This window comes from Trichoderma camerunense (assembly GCF_050948025.1).
Source record: "Trichoderma camerunense strain CBS 138272 chromosome Unknown V8C40scaffold_1, whole genome shotgun sequence".
Taxonomy (NCBI): Eukaryota; Fungi; Ascomycota; class Sordariomycetes; order Hypocreales; family Hypocreaceae; genus Trichoderma; species Trichoderma camerunense.
Genome location: NW_028145369.1, coordinates 1,209,007 through 1,228,044, shown reverse-complemented (window position 1 = coordinate 1,228,044; position 19,038 = coordinate 1,209,007). Strand labels below are relative to the sequence as shown.

Sequence of the window (19,038 nt, the reverse complement as noted above, 5' to 3'; positions counted from 1 at the left end):
AAGCGATGGGGCCGGTGGCACTAATTTGGCGTTGAGGCGTTGACTTGTAAGGGAGCTCCTCCTTCTTGGCTCACGACTCAGGAACCCGAGAGAGCGAGGGGTCCGCCGGGCCAATTACGCAGCGTGACGGGCTTGATGTGTCTAGCTAACTTGCTCTCGGACAGTGAGCATATACAGTAGAAAACCCCACAGCGAGGACCGCACCAGCCTCGGCCAATGGCGGGATGGTTTCCGGCTGCGCGGAAGACGCTTGAAAAGCGTACTGTGTATGAAGTTTGTGTCATGGCGTATCATGGATGTGTCATGATACTACTACTACTCGTACTTGAATTTGTATTTCTTCAAGTGACAGCAGAGAAGACGAGAGAGAGAAACAACCACGAATTCATGGACTCTGAGGCGGCCTTGGCAACCGGACAAGACACCCAACCCAGGCCTCGTGTCCAGTCCGGGGAGCGTTGCGGCTGAAGCAATATTGTTCAGGGTATATGCAATAGGGACCGCAACGTGGTATCACCGCAAGCAATGCCTCGTACCGGTCGTATCTACCGCTGGCCCGTGTACTCTGTCTCTGCCTCATGTTTCGCCAAGGATGGCATGGGGACGGAAAAGCTACCCTCCATCTCAGCTTTTGCTCGTAAAGTCACAACTAGCGCCATGTTCCAGAAACTTGGTTCGAGACAAAGAGAAACAAGTCAGGGGACGGAGCTACAGGGCTAAAGGCGCAAATCGCATGACTGGCACCGCACTTGCAGCGATCGGATTGGGGCCTCCTTGGACCGATCGAGCAAGATTGTGGGTTCGGGCCACAGGCGGAGGGTGCCGACTCGACTCGAAAATAGCAGCGGTTGTCTGGCCCTGCGACCGGCGCAAAGCCCCGTTGCAGAAACTGACGAGTTGAGCCGGCGAATGGGTCACTAGCGGGCGGTTTTTACCTTTCTGATTTGCAACGGACTTCGCAGTGGTGGTGATTTTAAGACGAAGCCACCGTTCGAGGGCTTGGTAGGCTAGAGCTTTTGTGGCCTGACAGTGGCATCACTGAAAAGACTTGACACATTGGTTGAGGACGAGGCGCTGAAGTTTTTTTCATTTTTCTATAAGGGTCATTGAAGGGGAGAAGGATGAAGGTTCATCCAGGTTCATCCATGAAGAAGGTAGGTAGTTTGGTGAAGAAATTTCGTGACAAGATTCAGTCTCCAGCAAATTGGGGCGCACATTGTGGCCACCAAGATGTGGCAAGGGCTTTCCTGGGCTTTTGCCTTCCCGCCCTCTGCGGAGGTATGTTCAATATTCAGCATTGGAACTCTTATCGATGAATCATCCATCCAGCTCCCTAGAGAACGACTACAGTTCAGTACATGGGGTGCTGTCAAGCTGCAGTACCGAGTTTCACATTGACAAGAACTGAAGCGGAAACAAACATTGCCCCGAGAGAACTTCTTGGCCGTCCAATTTGCCAACGCCCGCTTCGCCCCCTTTTGCAGACTTTGCTTTACCTCGGGGCCCCAAGCAGCATCGCCTCTCTCGCCTCTCCACGACGACGCCTTTTGCTGACATGGATCGGGTTGTGGGGTGTTATTCCGTCTTTTTTCATGTGCCATCGCTGTGATCTGAATTTAACATTTCACCTATCTCGAATTTACCCAGTGCTAGCTCTGGCTTCACGGCCCATTAGACTGAAGAGGCGTCGACATGAGAGTGTGAAATCAAGCAAGCCAAGCTACTAATACATTTTACCGCCAGCCACAACTCACCAAGTTTGTGTCCTTGAGCGGGTTTGTGCCGTCCCTCGCGGAATGGGGCATGGCACGAACTGCTTGCCTTCCTAGCTGGGCATCCGGCTGCAGCTTTTCCAACAGTCCAGTGGCTGCAAGAGCGCAGTCGATGCCGAATCCATCGACGCTCCGTTCTTCTACGCGCAAGCCCACTCCGCCTGCCTGCAAGCCGTGGTGGCTCGTCAAAACAAGGCGGCAAGGCGTTTCTTCCCCTGCAAAAGCACATGTCTGCAGTAGAGTACTCGTACATACGAGTACAGTAGCAAATCGAAGCCTACCTACAGGGAGTCTAGCAGATCTGGCCCGGGCGTCCGTGCCCTGCTCTTGACGCCGAAGAATCACTGAACAAGTCAGATATGTCTCCATGCTTACAGGGTGGCGGGTGGGTTTTCTAGAGCCCTATGCGATGCAGGGAAGCATTGCGAGACAATCTGGAGGGGGCCCCTTGTCACAGCCTTCGGAAGCTAGCAATGCAACCTGGCAGGCCTCATTATGCAGCGCGCTCTGGTTCTGCTTGCTGGCGTTTCCTCGTCGATTTACACGTGGAAGAAGCCCGCGGCTTGCCTGCTTCTTCACTAGCCCGCCCTCTGAAACCCCGTTTTTCATCTCGGAAGAAGCAGCGGAATCTCAACTCCTACTGTAGACTCGGCGGGAGCTTGCTAGTTACATACGTGCAGGCGCAATAGCGTAGAAAAGTCATGCAGGGGCCTTTGTTGGCCGACACAGAGACGGGCTGTTTCTACGCAATCTCGGCGCTCTCACCCGAATCTGTTGTGCGATCGCCTTTTGAGGTGTCATCACAAATGGGTTCGCTTGTTGCTTGCTCTCACTAAATCATGCAAGACGGCATGAACAATTGTTCTTTTGATGGCAGTGTGTCGCGCGACCATGGGAACCGAGGTTACCTAGTGAAAGGATTTTCTCAAGTTGACAGGTCTTTTGCTATTGATCATCCCGTCCCCCCGAGTACGCCGGCCAGTCCCTTCCCGTCTATGCACTGTATTTTACGTTGCCAATGGGGACAACCGCGGCCAAATTATGCTCCATATGGTGGCGTCTAGATGATACTCACGACTAAACTGGAGAATCTGACTGTGTCTCGCCGTGTCGGACTGCGGTGCTAGAAGCAGCTATATTTTCTTACATGTGGGCCGAGGCCCTCTCGCCCACTCGAGATGTCTCGTCCAGTATTTGTATACCGGGCTTTCGTAACAATGCTTTGAGGCAACTGTTGGATGAAGAGCCGCAGTGGCAATGATAGCAAAGGTCCTCCGTGCTCTAGACGAGAGTCGACTGACTACCACCAGCTTTACATTTTAGGGACGAAGCTGGCTTTCTTTGGCTAGGAAAGGCTTTCAAAGTCTAGACAGCTAGTTAAGGCTTGGCAATGGCTTGAAGCAGTTGTCGGGCTTTTTCTCCAATCGTTTCTCCCTGCAAACTCATTTCTTGGCTTTAGACGGCGCATTGTTGCCATTGGCTAAGGCGCTGTGTAACAGATCGGTGCAGCAATTCTGAGACATTGCTGCTAATCTGCAGCCGGCCGCCAATGGGGAAGAGCACTACCTCTACTAGTAACATGTCGTCACATCACGACTTCTACAGCATGCAAGTTTTATTGTTTCCCTTGCAGCTTGTTGAGCGTCTCCCGGGTAGGCGTTGCAGCAGCCATGGAATGCGTCAGAAACAATAAATCGGGCGAACTTGAACAATTTTTGGTGACTTTGCTGTTTGCGTCGCAGGAAATGCCAAAACAGGCAAAAACAGGGGCCGCCGATCGCGTCAGATAGCCAAAGGCGATCATCACGTGATTCTCCTGAAGACTGCGCCCCTTTAGGTTTGCAGCGCATCAAACGAACCGAAGGAATCGAAACTCTCGTATTCCGATATTCCGACTCTCCTCGACGCGGCATCACCAATTTCTCGTCGCTTGCCAGATCTCGCGAGATTCTACCATGGTGGCCAAATACATTGCCGGCCTGCGGGCTCTGGCGGCTCGACGGGTCGTGACTCTCGTGGCCGCTGCCTTTGTTCTGGCCAGCGTCATTGTCATTCTGGTCCGGCTCGGGCCGCCCACGAAGCTCAACGACTTGAAGCTGCCAGACGTCAAGCTGCCCGACATTGACATGCCCAAGCTGCCTAATATCCCCGGATTCTCGGGTTCGCACGAGCCGGAGCACTATGAGAAATGCGACAGGAACATTACCGAGCCCCTCAAGCAGTGGAAGGCAGCGCTGCAGAAATATGACAAATTGATGGATGACAAGTTCACGTAAGTTTGCGGGGGGCATCTTGTGTGACGTTGATGCCGTCATTGGGACAAGCTCAGCGAATCCCGGTTGTTTGCAATTGAAATGCTAACCGTTGTTCGTTTTTTATAGAATCGCGATGCAGACTTATAAGCGGCCCAAGGAGCTCGACGAGACGCTTCGCGTTATCCTGTCCGAGAAGATTGCCTCTCTCCACGAAATTGTCATCATCTGGAACAACCTCGAGGAGAAGCCCCCCGGCAACTTCAAGTCCGAGACGGGCGTGCCCGTGCGTTACAGGGTGTCGGAGCGCAACAGCCTCAACATGAAGCTCCTGCCGGATCCGGACTTCAAGACCCAGGCCGTGTTGCTTTCGGACGACGATGTATACTATAAGCCGCAGGACCTCGAGTTTGCCTTTCAGACGTGGCGCAAGTTTGGTCAGCATCGATTGACGGGAGCTCTTCCGCGTTGTGCGACCCCAGACGCCGAGGGCAACTGGGGCTACGGCTTCTGCTCCAAGGACAGCAACCAGGATGTCTACTCCATGATCATCACAAACCTGTGCTTCTCCCACATGTCCTTCCTCGACTACTACTCGTCCAACAACACGGTCATGCAAAAGGTCCGTGATTATGTCGACGACCACTTCAATTGCGAGGACATTGCCCTCAACTATGTCGTGTCGTATCTCACCGGCACCGGACCTCTCCTAGTCAAGGGCCGCGACAAGTATGTCAACTACGAGCCGGCTCAGGGCATCAGCAAGAAGCCTGGCCATCTCGAGGCCCGAAGCAAGTGCTTGAACGACCTGACAAAGATGTTTGGCTGTATGCCGCTGGTCAATGAGACGGCTCACATTGAGCGTGGCGTTATTGTCTTGTGATTTTTTAATCAAGAAGGAAAGGCGAGGGGACCACGGCGTTTTTAAAGACAAACCCTCAGCCTACGGAGTATTGCTTTTTATTTTTATCAGAGCAAGTTCATTGGTGGAGAGGGCTATTATCTCCGACTGTGGAGTTATCATATACGCGTCAGTCGTCAGACGGTTAATTAATGTCTTGGACGGGGGGGATGGACGGGTAAAACGGCGTCGATCTCTTGGCGCGGGAAGCCTTGTTATGACTGGGAATAGAGGGGCGCGAGTCTTGTGTGAATAGTATTTGTAAAAACCCTGGAGGATGGAGGATCTCTTGTTACTCTACATGTTTGTGTTTTAGTTTTAGAAAGAATGAAATAAGTGTGTAGATTTCTCATTCTGAGCAAGCATTTCCTCCCAATTGATCTGATTCTGATCATGAGGAGCACTTATGACGATCTTGTCGTATATGAGTAGCCTACTCCATCCATGTAAGAGACGGATATTCATTCAAACTTCCCCTGATCGTCCAGCTTTGGTCCAATCCAAGGCAACCCTTCCTCGTATCCTCCTCAACACAACGCATTATCATCACGGCTACAGTATCCTTCTCTCCGTGATGATGCCGGATCTTCCCATCCATCCCAAAGCCGCGTACCCCATGCCCACTCACTCCCAGGAGAAAAAAAAATACGCCATCGCCAGCACATAGTTTTGCGGGGAGCAGGGCTGCCAAGACACGAACTTTGCTGGATGTGGCACTGGCCTCACGCTTCAGCTTCCCACTTGACCCTTGCGCTTTAACCCCCTTTGCAAGTTCCACAAGGGATAACGTCTCTTGGCATTCGAGGGCACGCGCGCCCCATGACTAACGTGGTAAATCATAGCGAGTACAGGCCTTGTTGCTTTTTGATATGCTTGCTGTAATGCCTAAAACGCTGTGCTACGTACATGATGTGTACATGCCGACGGAGAATTACTGTACACATGGTCCTCGGCATGTGCGCGGAAGAAGCCGAAGCTCTGCGGAACGATTGCCGCCTCGTGTCCGGAAGGATCCATTAAATTCAGACAAATTTAAAGTATTTACAACTCGTGTATCGGATGATCTGCGTCGCAATCGTACATACAATGCGCATCGATGGAGTCGGCAGTTGCGTCAACAAGGGAAATATCTGTGATGGAGATAATTGCCTCTTTGGGACAGATGAGCTAAGGTAGTCCAAGTGCTGGAGCCGCAAAGCGTGGCAAACCGCGCCCTTTGTATGCGCGGGGTCTGTCTTTTGCGTAGTATCTGAGAGGAGATCTATATAAAATAGAGAAAACCACCTCAGTGTTATTCTTCTTCTCTTCGTGATCAATTCTACATCTTAGAAAAATAACAATCATGGGGTCTCAGGAGATAACTTTGTTTGACTTGCCTAGCAAGGAGCCATGCGCTTCATGGTCTTTGAACCCTTGGAAGAGTAAGTACCGGGGATATGTATAAGTGATATATACCATCCCTTATCGATATTCGTACTACTTGTCTGTTTTCTCTTCATATCAAGGACTAACGTCTTCATAAAGCACGTTTCCTCTTGAATTACAAGGGCCTCGAGTACAAGACAGAATGGGTAGGCATTATGCACCTCTCGTCTGGAGTAACTGTAGCTAATGACATGAGCCAGCTCAACTACCCGGAGATTGCGCCCAGAATCAGGCCGCAGTACGCATATATGTCCTTCATCAAGGCAAAATGAATTGCCTCTCAGGAACCAACTAACTTTTCCTTCAGCCTCCCGCCCAATGAAACGGGCAGAGCATATTCCATCCCCACGATCCAGTTCCCAGATGGAACGTACGTTATGGAGTCGAGAAAGATTGCAGAGGCCATTGAACAAAGACACCCCTCTCCACCTGTCTACCTAGATGATCCCACCGTCCAAAAGATAGAGCGACTCGTCTTCAAGTCCATCAAGCCTCTCTATCCCCTCCTCATGTATAAAATCTCGCAGGTCATCCTCACCGAGAAGAGCTACGACTACTGGGTTGGCCAATACACTAGGGAATACGGCATGACTCTCGATGAATACGAGCGCCAATTCGGCGGCGAGAAGGCCTGGGCGGCAGCGCAGCCGGCCATGAGTGAGCTGACGGCCACCTTGAAGGAGAAACAGGCTGAGGGACCGTTCTTCCTGGGTAAGGAGGTGAGCTATGCGGATTTTGTGTGGCTGGGAGGGTTGATCTTTGTGAAGCGTACCGATGAGAAATTATATCAGGAGTTGTTGGATAGGACAGGGGACAGAGCTGCTCATGAGAGACTTTTCGAAGCGTGTGCACCTTGGATGAAGAGGGACGACTACTGATAGAGTAGCAATTTGGTAAGTGCCCTTTGGGCTAAAATACACCAACCCTCGATGCTTAAAAGCTGCCTTCCCAATAAACAATTCCACCCAATAAGCTCTTGCGCTTTCGCGATCCATCCTGTCGTGACTAATAAATCCCAAATGCTATATCCCATAGTGGTAGCCCAATATGTGATCCCCCGTATCCTTGGTGCCCGTGGTATTGCCAACGCCAAATGAGAAAAAGAAGAAGAAAGAAGAAAAAGGCCCCAAACCTCACAGACCAGCGCCCTACTTGTTCTCGATGGTTCCCCCAAGCCCAACAGTCGCCACATCCGCCGTCTCCCGCTCCAGGAAGCCCATCTTACTCACGTCCTCCCCCAACGACAAGCTTCCCTTGGCCCATTCCACGATGAGCCTGCGAGCTTGCCATATAGCAAGATGCTTATTGTATTTGTGAATTTTGGCAATCACCTTGGTGCGGAGACTCTGTCGCAGCTCTTGAACCCAGTCGTCTTCTACCCATCTGATGTCCTTGCGGGATATGGGGCAGAACGCTTCGGGCTGGCCAGAGAGCTCGTCGATGATTGAAAACTCGAGTTTGAACATGGGCGGGTTGTTGCAGTAGGTGGCCACGGCGGAAACGTTCGCTGCACAGAGGGACCCAGCTGCACAGTCGGTCAACTTTGTATGTTCTTGAGGCTTGCCTAAGTAGTTCATTAGCTGCATACACATCTCGACGAATGATATGGGGAAACAAGAGGTCGAGATGAGAATGAGCAAGTCAGAATGCTCACTCACCACACAATCTTCCTGCCACAACCTCTGCATCCACCAAAAAGTCCAGCTCCGAGCGCAACAAAGCCCCAGCCTTGCAGCTCGACCAGTCATTAAAGACGGCGTCCAGGAAGCCATCGATGCTCTGCCTCGTCTTGGTTAAACTGGCATTTGGGTCCGTCGCACTGCCGCACGCATGCAGAATCTCATAGCACTTCTTCAGCTGAACATCGTTCAAGTCATCCGCACTCTTGATAGGCACGGGCTTGAGAGGATAGTCGGCTCCGGCCTCGATGGCATCGAAGAGCTTGTCGCGTTCACTCTTGACTCTGCGAGGTGCTCGTCGAGGAGGAGTCGAGGCGATAGATATAGGCGATGCAGAGGTCCGCAAACGCTTGAGGCTGCGCTGAGGCGTCGAGGTGGTGATTTCTTGGATGCGATTCGCATCGGCGATGGAGGTGGCTCGTCGTCGAATCTCCCTCTGCACTCTCGTCATGCTAGCCAAGTTGTTTATGAAGGCGTCTATGTTCTGCGGCTGCAACGCCGGTATCACCTCCATCTTTTTGAAGCTTGAAGGGTAAGAGAGTCAAGTATCCGGTCTTGTAGCCTGTGGTCTGGGGTGATGAAGGAAGAAAGCCTTGGTGCATCTCAGAGGAGAAGAGAGATGGTTCGAAGGCGGTGAATTGAAAGTGCCTTGCATCACAGTTGCATTTTTCTCAGATTTCTCAAATTGAGCGTGCGCTTCTCGATGGTTTGTCGTTGGTAATGGGCAGCTGGCAGCGAGTGCTCCTATGGCCGATGGCGGTGCGATCATCCTGTATAGCTCCTCTCAGGAACATCTTACTCAGGCCCCTCGACATTCCTGACAATGGCCTGGACGACCAAGAGAAAAGAAATCATACTAAAGGAATTTAAAAAACGATCACAATGGAGAACACAGGTGTTGTCCTACACGTCCTTGGTGAAGGGCAAAAAAGGCAAAAATAAATGCCCCCGCACAGATTTGAACTATGGACCTTTGCATTACAAGTGCAACGCTCTACCCCTGAGCTACAAGGGCATTATTTATTGGGAAACGGGCGACATATTACGGCTTATAAGGGCCAAGCACTTTATTGTGAAGCTGTGACTGCATTTTCACTTGCTCGAACAAACGTCTTGTGGCCCCATCGTTCACCATTCAGTTTTCGAATGCTCTTGAATGCAATCGTGAGCTGTACTCTACAGAGCAAAGCTTCAAATACTACTGGGACTGCCTCGCACTATATATACACGGATGGACGTGGTCTGTGTGGCTCTGAAAAAGCCACTTGCTCTGACACCTCTGGAGCATTCATGAGTCAGGACGCCGCCACAGACATTGCCACCTTATATGGAGTATTACTCCGGATGCTTTCGAAGTATTGCTTCCTGTCACAGATGTTTCATTAAGTACAGCTTGTGTACTCACATCAAAGCAAACTGCCTTATAAACGGCAGGTAAAAAAGAACAACCGTAAGATCGGAGAGTGAGACAGTATTATAAAATGTTGGAAAAAAGCAAAAAGAGAAACATCTTGTTTCGTGCCCCCACACAGGATTGAACTATGGACCTTTGCATTACAAGTGCAACGCTCTACCACTGAGCTATAAGGGCGCTGATTAGGTAATTGAGATTGACCAATCATGAAATCCCAATCGAGCTTATTGACGATTTCTGCTTTATTTGTCTTTATATGCCTTGTCGCTAAATTTCCATAACTGGTTTCTCATGATGTTACCCAAACAATGGAATTATTGGGCGATATGACGATGAAAACATCCAGTATACATATTTTAAGGTATATTGATAGCACTAGACTTCCTCTTATCCACTGATGTAAGCTACGCTTTACAATGTCCAATGTTTTAATATGGATTTGTTAACTATAATGTGCAATTCTCCAGGCACTTTGGTGTTCAACTCCAAAATAAGTTATCTCATTATTTCAGCACAACACCACTAATCTCAAATGTCTGCACTTGCCCAGTAGAAAAAGGCACAGAGAATTTCCCATTATTGATCTTTGTATCCGAATAGCTCTTGTATTGGTCTCCACCACTTGTTTGGGTGCTCCATCGTGGGACTGTTGCACCATTGCTGCCGGCAGTCTTGGCACGAGTGAGATCAAAGGTGATAGTCTGAGCACTGCCCCAGTTTGCAGAAACAATAACAAGCTTTTGAGATCCAGAGTCGTAAGCAACAGCAGTGTTACCATCAGGGGTGGTCAAGATCTGCATGCCGGGCCTGATATGGCGAGTCAATTGCGCAAGTACAAAATATTTAGTGCTTGCGGCTGAAAGCGTCAACTGATCATTATCGCCAACGATGAGTCCCCAGCCTGAACCGTCAATTGCCTGCCAGTATACCCAAGCGGTAGGGTGGAGCCAGGTAAAATCGAGGAGCAAGTTTGTATACATCGATTTTCCACTTGCATCTGCATCGCCATATTCACTGTTCCACAGTCTCTTCCCGGCTTGACTTACAAGACTGTAAAGCGTATCACGTCGTCCGCCGCCGCCCTGGTAGCCATGAACATTAACACGCTTCACAACATTCTGTGCAGAGCTGCCTAGGCCCTGCCAAGTTGATATGGCCAGGTCGTAACTGGTTTCATCTGATGCAGAAACAAATGACGATAATCCACGTTGCGCAAGCTCAGTGTTCAAGTAACCGATAACCGTAGCCATCGTTGATACCGCAAAATGGCAGCCCTCTTGAGTACCGGTAGGCCCCCAGCCCGATGAAGGCTCATTAAAGGCCTCAACTGACTGAAACTGGATTCCCCAATTTTGTTGAGCATGCTGAGCAATATTGGCAAGATAAACAGCGTGATTTTGGTAGTTCCATGACTGAAGATTATCACTCGAACCGCTTCCCGACGGATTATGATTAAGGCACATCCACCACATAGGCGAGTTGGAGAAGAGCTCAAAGATGTTTGCGCCGTTTGCCTTGGCCTTCTGCAACATTGCTCGCTGGTTGGCATCGACATTCCAGTTCCAGCTGGATGAAGAAGGGTCAGTGCTGGCCCAATCGAGCCAGTAGCCGTCAACCTGCCGAGACGGCTTGATGCTCGATGAGACTACCATACTGGAGCCATTATATGTGTTGGTGCTGCATGCGCCAGCATTATAACGAGCAATGTTGAAGCCCAAGCCCGGCAGGTTCTGCCCATTGATAACTTGGTTGTTCCTAGTGAAGAAGACATTGGCTAGGTCATCTCGGTTGCCAAAGGCTTTCGCCCACCAAGCAAGAGATACGCCCCAGCCTTCCCATGTTCCCCAGTTGGAGGTGGGATCAATGGAGAGTGTTGTATCGGCCCTAGCTCTCTGGAGTAGCAGAGCAAGGGCTAACGATGGAATAACAGCTGATCTCATGGCGATCAAATGACGAAAGTATTAATTTTGCTGTGCATATAATATACGATACATATTGTACTCAAGAAAATGAATTGCGACTGATGGTCTCCCGGTTGCTCATTTTTATATCCCTTACGAGACTCTAGCTGACCGGCAATTGGCGCGCCTATTCTAGGATGTCCGCTGCAATGTAACACAAGAGTATGCTTGGGCACATATGATCTCGCCATTGTCTATTACCAAAGGTTTATAGCAATGCGGAGGCGACACATTTAGGCAGATATAGGGAGAAACAAACTCAAGAATATCCATTTTATTTCCACCATTGAGAATCCCTATTTGAACAGCCCTGGTCCGGTACACAGGCCGTTTCCTTTCGTATAGACGCACACTTCCTTAACCCTTCATCAATGGCATGTGATAAGTCAACAGGAAGACCACTAAATATCACCATAATTACCCTAATGGGCCGAAGGCAAAGAACAATGATGAATATCAGGCTAATAATAGAGAAAAGATACTCCAAACTGGTTCCCAATTACAAGTAAGACCCCGCCATCAAGCTAGCGCTATAATATGCCCTTAATTTGCAAAATAGAGCCAAATGCCTGCAATATGTATTCAAGTTGCAATATGAGAAAAATACAGGGCGTCACATCTTCAAAATGTTATACAGGGGTTCTAGATGCTCACTCGACCAAACTTTTCATATGATACTCTCCTACCCCTAATCACCCCCTCTACAGAACGAAAACAAACTTATATACTTCATCCTTTGTCCAGTTGCACGTCAAAGCATATTGGACAGATGCTTGAGCTATATACATGTGCAAATACCTATGGCCAAGGGCGTAAGGCATTATGCAACCCACGCGACGGCAGGCATATCCTGTGTCCCAGACAAATCCCTCTTGCCGGTTGCAGGACCAGCGTGGTGACAGATGCCATTGACACAAGTGTAATCCGCGTTACAAGGTTGAGAAGCGCTGCAATCCCAGCCACCACATCCCCAGGTGCAATCCTTGCAATATCCTCCAACGCAAGAGTAAGCCGATTGGCAAGGAACGGAACTGCTGCAATCCCAACCCTCGCAGCTAGATTCAGTTGTCAGCTCGGTTCCTTGGTGCATTGATGTAGATGACGCAAAGGAGAGTGAAACTTACCCCCAAGTACAAGTATCCTTGGGATAGGACGAAGGTGGCGGAGGTGGTGGTGAACTGCTGGAGCTTGGAGGTGGAGGAGGAGTGCCAGAGCCTCCATTCGGGGGCGCTCCAACGAAGCTCCAATCTTGCTTTGTCGTCTTGCTATTGGCCGTTGAAATGGCATTCTTAAGGTTTCCCTTTCCACTGTTGAAGCCGACTTCGAAACCGTCATAGCCGGTACAGCAGCCGCTTGAGCAGGATTGGGTACCATCGCTACCGGGGATCATCTGCCAGTAAGTCTTTACCATTATTAGTTAGCATTGGAACAAAAGCTTCAACTAGAATTTGGATGGTGCCTGAGATGTGAGATTATACATACCCATGGAATGCCTTGAGCATTAAGGGAGGCAGCTTGGGAGTCGAAGTTGGAACTGTAACTGGTCTGGACTCCCCATTCTTCGACATGGAGAAGCTTGTTGTTGGCAGCGGCCGTAGACTCAAAGCCTGGCAGAAGATAACCCCAGGTAGACGCATCGCCTACATAGGCATGAATGCTAATGATGTCGATGGCTGAGCAGGTCAGAGCCTTGGAGAGCAGGTTATAGCCGTGGACCTGGTCACCGCCAATGCCTCCGGTTGCGACTTTGATGTTGGAATCCGTAATATACTTCTTAAAGTTCTGGGCTCGGCCGCAGAGCCAGTTGGAAGGATCGCCGTTTTGTCCATCGTTGGTGAATTGGAAAGGTTCGTTCTGTAGGTCAAATGCCAAAATGGCCTCAGACCAGTTACCCCAAGCAAGGCCGCTGCTGGGCGACTTGTAGGTCAGGATGGCCTTGATACGAGCATCATATTGAGCCTGGGCTTGAGCGTTGCTATAGAACGAAGTCCTGTAGGTAGTGCAATAAACATCACAGCCGTTGGGTGTATTGACGCTGGTGGAATGAATGACATTTCCGTCATGGGGAGAGATGATGGCTTTCATTCCCTTTGCGGCAAGTTGAGCGAGAACTTTGTCAACCTTTGCGAGATTGTCCCAATTGTACGATCCAATGGTTGTTTCGAAATCATCAGCATACGTGACAACGTTGCTGCCTTTATCACAACCAGTCGAGTGCTTGTTGATCCAAAGGCGAACCACCTTGGCTCCATAGCTGGCAAGAGTGTCGATGTAGTAAGCTTGGTCGGACGCCGAAAGTCCAGGGAGGAAATACAAGCTGGATCCTGCAAAAGAGTTCGAAGCAGCTGCGAGGCCAGAGGCGGCCAGAGCGGACGCCGCGATGTTGAGCTTCATGATGAGCCTGTGAGTCTTGAACTTGTGATAGTAGGCAATTGTCGAGGGTGTCTTGAAGATTGCTATCTAACAACAGTGGGATTCCCATCTTCTTTATATATTCCCAGAATCAATGCCCTATTTCATCTTCCTGTGCAAAATCCTTTCAGGTTAGACTCTATGAAGTCTCTGTCCAGTACCTCCAATGTGAGCCTCTGTAAACATGAAGCTGAATATCACCAACCCCACGTAGGAACAGTTACCCAGCTCCGGATCCATGAGCCCCCACTGCGCAGGTCAAGGTCGAAATAGGAAAACGGAAGGACACGTTCCGATTCTGGATGTGATCTAATACAAGTCTGATCATGTCTTTCGGCACTTATTCCGCGCTAAAGTCTGGATGCCGTGGGCTCCCGTTCATGACAACTAGCGACATCCAGAACCCCAGCCTATTGGTTGTGGTTTGTTTCATCTTCCTTTTCCAGTAAGTGGTGATGCCGTCTACTTCCGCTGCTTTTTCGGCCCGACTGTATTAGGAAGTTCAGTAAAGAAGGAATCGATTCCTCGGCGCCACAAGGATTCGGTGGCTCGAGCGCTGACATTAGTTGCGTTGCATTGGCTTCTAAGCTGAAGCCTTCTAGCTAGGGTAACGCATCATGAGCCTCATTGGGCAAAAAAAAAGTGCGGTAAGAAATGTCAAGAAATTGGCCCTCAATGTGGCGCATTATGCGAAGGATGCAAAAGCAATCTAGGGCTAGTATAAGCACATAGGGGATATGTTTGTTACGACCAGGAAGTGTAATAACATATTGGAACAAAGGTTGCCTCAATTAGTTGTGAGGTTGTATACTAGTGTGTTGTCTTTGGTAACAATAGCCATTAACCCTCCTGCCAATGGACTATCTGTCTTAACGGAAATTAGACCACAAGCACAGTTAAAAACAAGGTTAAACAAACACCTCGACTTCGAATTCTCCCCAAACAGTGTGCATGTAAGCACGCTGCACCTGGCAGCTTACGGATTTCCTCATTGAAGTGGTTTCAATCTAAACTGGGGCGACATATTCACAAGCAAAAATACGTGTATGGCCCCCCCACCTAGTTCGCAATTACATGAAAGAAAAGAGCGACAAGGCTGCCGCAGGACCGAGGTCATGCCACGTAGGATATGTAGCCTGACTATTCGATACGAGTTGTTGCTGCCTAGGGTTTTCACTGGTCAACTGTACGAGCCGTATAGTCGTATGTCGGTCATGGTAAGCACAGCGGCGGCGAAAGGGGCACACACCCCTCAACCAGCCATGATTATTGGAACATTTGTTCTCAGCCGTAAACAACAAGGTTGCCTGTCAGATACTTGATAGGGCTACACCGGAAAACGGAGACTGGGAGCAAGTTTTACAGTGTGTTGCTACCTGCGAAGAGGCCTCTTGTGTGTCGTGGCCAGAGATCATTACGGGATAGTTCTTTGTCGCCTCTCGTATAGAGGATTGACTTTGTAATACTAGTAACAATGAACCGTGACAGCTAGCTCAATAGAAGACTATATCAAACCATTGGGTAGTTCCGAGTATAGTGAGGAGAGAAAAATCTCTAAAACATGTGTATGCAACGTTGTCATTGGTGATCCACCAGCCACTCCATCAAGAGCCTCAACTGTCTCATTCTGGATATCTACGGCCTTGCAGCTCTACTATTACTAACAATTTACAAATTCCTCATTATCGTAAACTCGTATTCCCAGTTTATCCCATTGGGAAGTTGTTCCGAGGCACCCTGACGTTTCTTGATGCATGGACGCTTGTCACTACTAAGCCACCACTCCGTGAATTACAGTAAATTCCAGCACAATGAATGCAATATATCCGATAACCATAGCTCCACCTATCCAGCGAGAAATCTTGGCGCCAAACCAGACTGTAGCGGTGAATACAGCTGTTGAAGCCCATAATACTGCCAGTTCCGAGACAGTCACATTGCCCCCTTTTAAGGTTCCCTTCGTGTCAATCATGATGATGCCGCAGCAAAGTGACAGAAGAAAGATGTTACTACCGGCGCAGTTGGCGACGAGAATCCCAGTGTGACCACGGTAACCGCTCATGACAGCAATAAACTTCTCAGGGAGTGTAGTAGCGATGGCAATAATGATGACGCTGAAGAGCACGTCTGAGACGCCAAGTTGGTCAATGATGTTGATTGCCGCTTGTGACAACACGTAACCAGAAAGACATATAGCAAGGAACCCAAAAGACAGATAGAATCCATGATAGCTAAGCCGGTGACGGTTGCGGCGCTGCCTGATGTTTGTGTTAGAGTTATCAGCGAGTAGCCCTGTTCTACTTCCCACAGAACTCGCGTCGTCAGAGCCATCATCGCCATCGCTATCATCCGAATCTTCTGGCGCCGTAAGAATCCCTCGGCCAATTGCTAGAGCAATGAGTAGGAAATAGACGCCGAATATTGCTACCAAAAGAGGCCCACAAACTAGCCAAGTGATTCTTGTCGCGAAGTAGATGGTTGGAGCTACCAATGTGGTTAAGACGAGAGTCATAAGAGAGTAAATCCGAGAGCTCCTGTCGAATTCGATCGGCTGTCCTTTCTCATAACACAGCAGGCCGAGAGAAAACGCGCCTAGGATATTGGAGATGGCCGAGCCAACCACGTTACCAATGGCCAAAGAGGAACGACCTTGCGCCAGAGACGCGACAACAACCGCGAGCTGATAACATCAGCATTTACACCTGCCCTGAATTCATAGATTAGGCAATTGATATAGCTACCTCTTCCCATTCTGCACCCGCTGTGAGCAGTCCAATAACCACCTCCGACACGCCTATGCGTCCTGCGATTGCAGTTGCATGAGCGATAAACTTGTCGGCGCCAAACTCGAGCAGAAACAGCGTTGAGATGAAGGCCCCGATATTAAACGCAACCACGTTTGCCTGCGCCATCATAAAGAGTCGATAATCTCTTCTTGCCGCAACTTTAGCATGATGGATCTGAATTAGGCCAAGAAGCATGAATCAGCATCTTGGCCTTTAGCCCTGGCAATTTGGTGGGGTTTTAAAGTCCCACGTTTACATGACATCAATTGATGGAGCTACTGTAAGCTTGCTAGATAACTTAGCTGCAAGCTTGAGTTTAGTTGTATTAATGAATCGTAATATGGCAATTGTTCGCCGGAAAAAAATCCTCTCAAAGTGGACAACTCAATCGAACGTGACTTGTTTACAACTCTTTTTGTCAGGATGATAGTAAAATGTCTTTTAAAAAGAATATTGATAAAAAATAAGATGGATTCTCGCTGCGCTTTGCCTCGTCCAATTCATAGGAATTGAGGCTAAAGGCAATTACATCTTAAAACAAACTCTGAAGAATGAATGTAAAGTTACAATAACTGAAACCATCAGCTTGGGTATCCATCCACATGCATTCCCATCAACTAAAACGAACATGCCAGTCCATTCACCATTATTAGTCCTAAACCGTTTTCCACATAATTATTTTCCCACGCTCGAGTACGTCAGATGCAAAGTCCACATAAACTTAGTTGGCTCCGGGATACACCATGCCGCCAGTGTTTGACTTGTACTGCTCCGAGTTGCCGTTTCTCAGGAGCGCTTCCCGGTGCTCCGTCTCCTTCTCGAGCTGAATCAGGTTGCAGCAACCACAGCAAAAGGACTTTGCAATGTCCTCGATGCAGTTTCCTTCGAGGTTGTACTTTTCGCGGATCGAGGCACGCTGCATGCTGGCGAGGATCCAGTGAAGGCCACAGCAGCCGGAGCCGCAGAAGAGAAGGCACTACAAGACGCAGAGCATGTTAGTGAGATGCGAGAGATGACTTAGACCAGCGGTGCTGTGCGAGAGTAAAGACATACAGAGGTGTTAACGGGCTCATAGCCTTCCATGTTGCCATTCTTGTTGACTCGGTGGTGAACCTTGCCAAATGTGACACAGGGGACACAGCAAGTGATGAGGCAAAGGTCAATTGGGTTGAAGCAGTCGAAGAGGTGCGTGGCCCAGCCAATAGCGCCACCCGGGGATCTCGAGTTGATGTGGTCGCCAGGTCGAGACAAGACGTCGTTGAATCTCTCCTTCCAGTGATTCACATCGTTATCGTCGATAGGTCCACCCTTGGCGGGAGCAGAAGATTGAACAGGTGCCTGAGCAGGAGCCTGAGCGGGAGCCGCAACAGGAGCAATAGGGGTATCAGTAGGAGCAGACATCTTGATGGTAGGTTTTTGGGTATCAAAAGAGGCTGTAAACGGTGTGAATGAGTGACAAAGGGTGAAATTGAAGGAGCTTCAAATAAGTTGTTAGAGAGCGTGTGGATGACGGAAGAAGAGGTCAAGAAGCTTCGTAGTCAACACCGATTCTGAAGAACATCTGCTGTCTAATATATATAGCTAGATACTACACGAATACGGAGGACTAGCCTCAAAGCCAAACATTCCTTCTCTTTCAGCATCGGATGCCTTCACGCAGAGCCGCAAACATATGCAGTCCGCCCGAGGCAGACTGGTACCCTATGATGCCTATCTAAAGGGGGGCCCAGCCGTAAGATTGCCGGGTCATCAAGCCCAGTAGGCTGTCAGTGGCTGTTTAGTTTGTTATTGATAGTAATAAGCATACTTGGTCCCACGCGCGAGAGCCCAGACATGGTCATTGGCTCTCATCGACGCCGCCAAAAGGCACGCTCAAACACATTTCATCTAGCGTCAAGACGACGTCTTTCAGCCCTGCTAAACTAATTTTAGCCGCGCTTGATACGATACAAGTTGGGTAAAAGATTGCTGTGATTGGCAACCTTGCCCAAACAATACATGGTATAAACGCCATCGGGTAGTAAAGCTGAACAAAGGAGATTGCGAAGTGGGCGATGCTCTTTAGTAAGTGTCTTTGGGTTTACAACGCCATGTCTAAGAAGAACAAGGAAAAGGCAAAGAGAAGCCTAAAAAGCCAATACGAGTGGGCAAACGACGGCTGCAGGAAAAGGACGAAGGATGTGAAAGATGGTGGTGGTGCCCATGATATGATACATCAAAACTCTGTCGTCTCACGCACATGAAGCGGGCATGCATAGGCCGAAGCCGAGTATACCGCGTCTTTCTCGGCAGTCGTGTCCCTCCGCCATTTGGTCGCCTATCACCACTCTGCAAGCTATCGCTCGAGCTGAACAGCCAAACGGAAGCTCGCTCAAAAGTCACGGGCTGCCGCTACTGCAAAGGACTTGTCCGTGCTAACGGCATTCGCGAGCAAGG

At 49.4% G+C, this 19,038-nt stretch overlaps 8 protein-coding genes and 2 non-coding genes across 10 annotated transcripts; 3 read left to right on the top strand and 7 right to left on the bottom strand.

Moving 5' to 3' along the window:
* Positions 1 to 27: 27 nt before the first annotated feature.
* Positions 28 to 863, top strand: V8C40DRAFT_229716 (uncharacterized protein). Its single transcript, XM_083212543.1, has one exon. The coding sequence runs from the start codon at positions 217 to 219 to the stop codon at positions 466 to 468; it is 252 nt and encodes an 83-aa protein (XP_083078995.1). The 5' UTR covers positions 28 to 216; the 3' UTR covers positions 469 to 863.
* A 2,419-nt stretch (positions 864 to 3,282) lies between these two features.
* Positions 3,283 to 5,119, top strand: V8C40DRAFT_7972 (glycosyl transferase family 64 domain-containing protein). Its single transcript, XM_083223437.1, has 2 exons — positions 3,283 to 4,044; positions 4,154 to 5,119. The coding sequence occupies exons 1-2, from the start codon at positions 3,728 to 3,730 to the stop codon at positions 4,905 to 4,907; spliced, it is 1,071 nt and encodes a 356-aa protein (XP_083078994.1). The 5' UTR covers positions 3,283 to 3,727; the 3' UTR covers positions 4,908 to 5,119.
* A 1,056-nt stretch (positions 5,120 to 6,175) lies between these two features.
* On the top strand, positions 6,176 to 7,319 carry V8C40DRAFT_229708 (glutathione S-transferase family protein). The gene is made up of 4 exons (XM_083212542.1): positions 6,176 to 6,346; positions 6,450 to 6,496; positions 6,551 to 6,588; positions 6,658 to 7,319. The coding sequence occupies exons 1-4, from the start codon at positions 6,268 to 6,270 to the stop codon at positions 7,226 to 7,228; spliced, it is 735 nt and encodes a 244-aa protein (XP_083078993.1). The 5' UTR covers positions 6,176 to 6,267; the 3' UTR covers positions 7,229 to 7,319.
* Positions 7,155 to 8,945, bottom strand: V8C40DRAFT_229706 (uncharacterized protein). Its single transcript, XM_083212541.1, has 2 exons — positions 8,009 to 8,945; positions 7,155 to 7,914 (listed from the first exon to the last, which is right to left on the bottom strand). Exons 1-2 carry the CDS (start codon positions 8,541 to 8,543, stop codon positions 7,499 to 7,501), a joined length of 951 nt encoding a protein of 316 aa, XP_083078992.1. The 5' UTR covers positions 8,544 to 8,945; the 3' UTR covers positions 7,155 to 7,498.
* A 27-nt stretch (positions 8,946 to 8,972) lies between these two features.
* Positions 8,973 to 9,044, bottom strand: V8C40DRAFT_t5. Its single transcript has one exon. It is a non-coding gene; the product is annotated as a tRNA-Thr (tRNA).
* A 504-nt stretch (positions 9,045 to 9,548) lies between these two features.
* Positions 9,549 to 9,620, bottom strand: V8C40DRAFT_t4. Its single transcript has one exon. It is a non-coding gene; the product is annotated as a tRNA-Thr (tRNA).
* Positions 9,621 to 9,656: 36 nt separating this feature from the next.
* On the bottom strand, positions 9,657 to 11,438 carry V8C40DRAFT_229704 (glycoside hydrolase family 5 protein). The gene has a single exon (XM_083212540.1). It carries the CDS (start codon positions 11,381 to 11,383, stop codon positions 9,947 to 9,949), a length of 1,437 nt encoding a protein of 478 aa, XP_083078991.1. The 5' UTR covers positions 11,384 to 11,438; the 3' UTR covers positions 9,657 to 9,946.
* Positions 11,439 to 12,073: 635 nt separating this feature from the next.
* V8C40DRAFT_229703 (glycoside hydrolase family 5 protein) lies at positions 12,074 to 14,211 on the bottom strand. Its single transcript, XM_083212539.1, has 3 exons — positions 12,887 to 14,211; positions 12,529 to 12,806; positions 12,074 to 12,459 (listed from the first exon to the last, which is right to left on the bottom strand). Exons 1-3 carry the CDS (start codon positions 13,796 to 13,798, stop codon positions 12,225 to 12,227), a joined length of 1,425 nt encoding a protein of 474 aa, XP_083078990.1. The 5' UTR covers positions 13,799 to 14,211; the 3' UTR covers positions 12,074 to 12,224.
* A 1,129-nt stretch (positions 14,212 to 15,340) lies between these two features.
* V8C40DRAFT_229702 (sodium:calcium antiporter) lies at positions 15,341 to 16,852 on the bottom strand. Its single transcript, XM_083212538.1, has 2 exons — positions 16,558 to 16,852; positions 15,341 to 16,496 (listed from the first exon to the last, which is right to left on the bottom strand). The coding sequence occupies exons 1-2, from the start codon at positions 16,795 to 16,797 to the stop codon at positions 15,588 to 15,590; spliced, it is 1,149 nt and encodes a 382-aa protein (XP_083078989.1). The 5' UTR covers positions 16,798 to 16,852; the 3' UTR covers positions 15,341 to 15,587.
* Positions 16,853 to 17,323: 471 nt separating this feature from the next.
* V8C40DRAFT_260338 (PLAC8 family-domain-containing protein) lies at positions 17,324 to 18,003 on the bottom strand (the record flags this gene model as incomplete). Its single annotated transcript, XM_083219126.1, has 2 exons — positions 17,324 to 17,578; positions 17,656 to 18,003. 2 exons carry the CDS (start codon positions 18,001 to 18,003, stop codon positions 17,324 to 17,326), a joined length of 603 nt encoding a protein of 200 aa, XP_083078988.1.
* Positions 18,004 to 19,038: the final 1,035 nt, after the last annotated feature.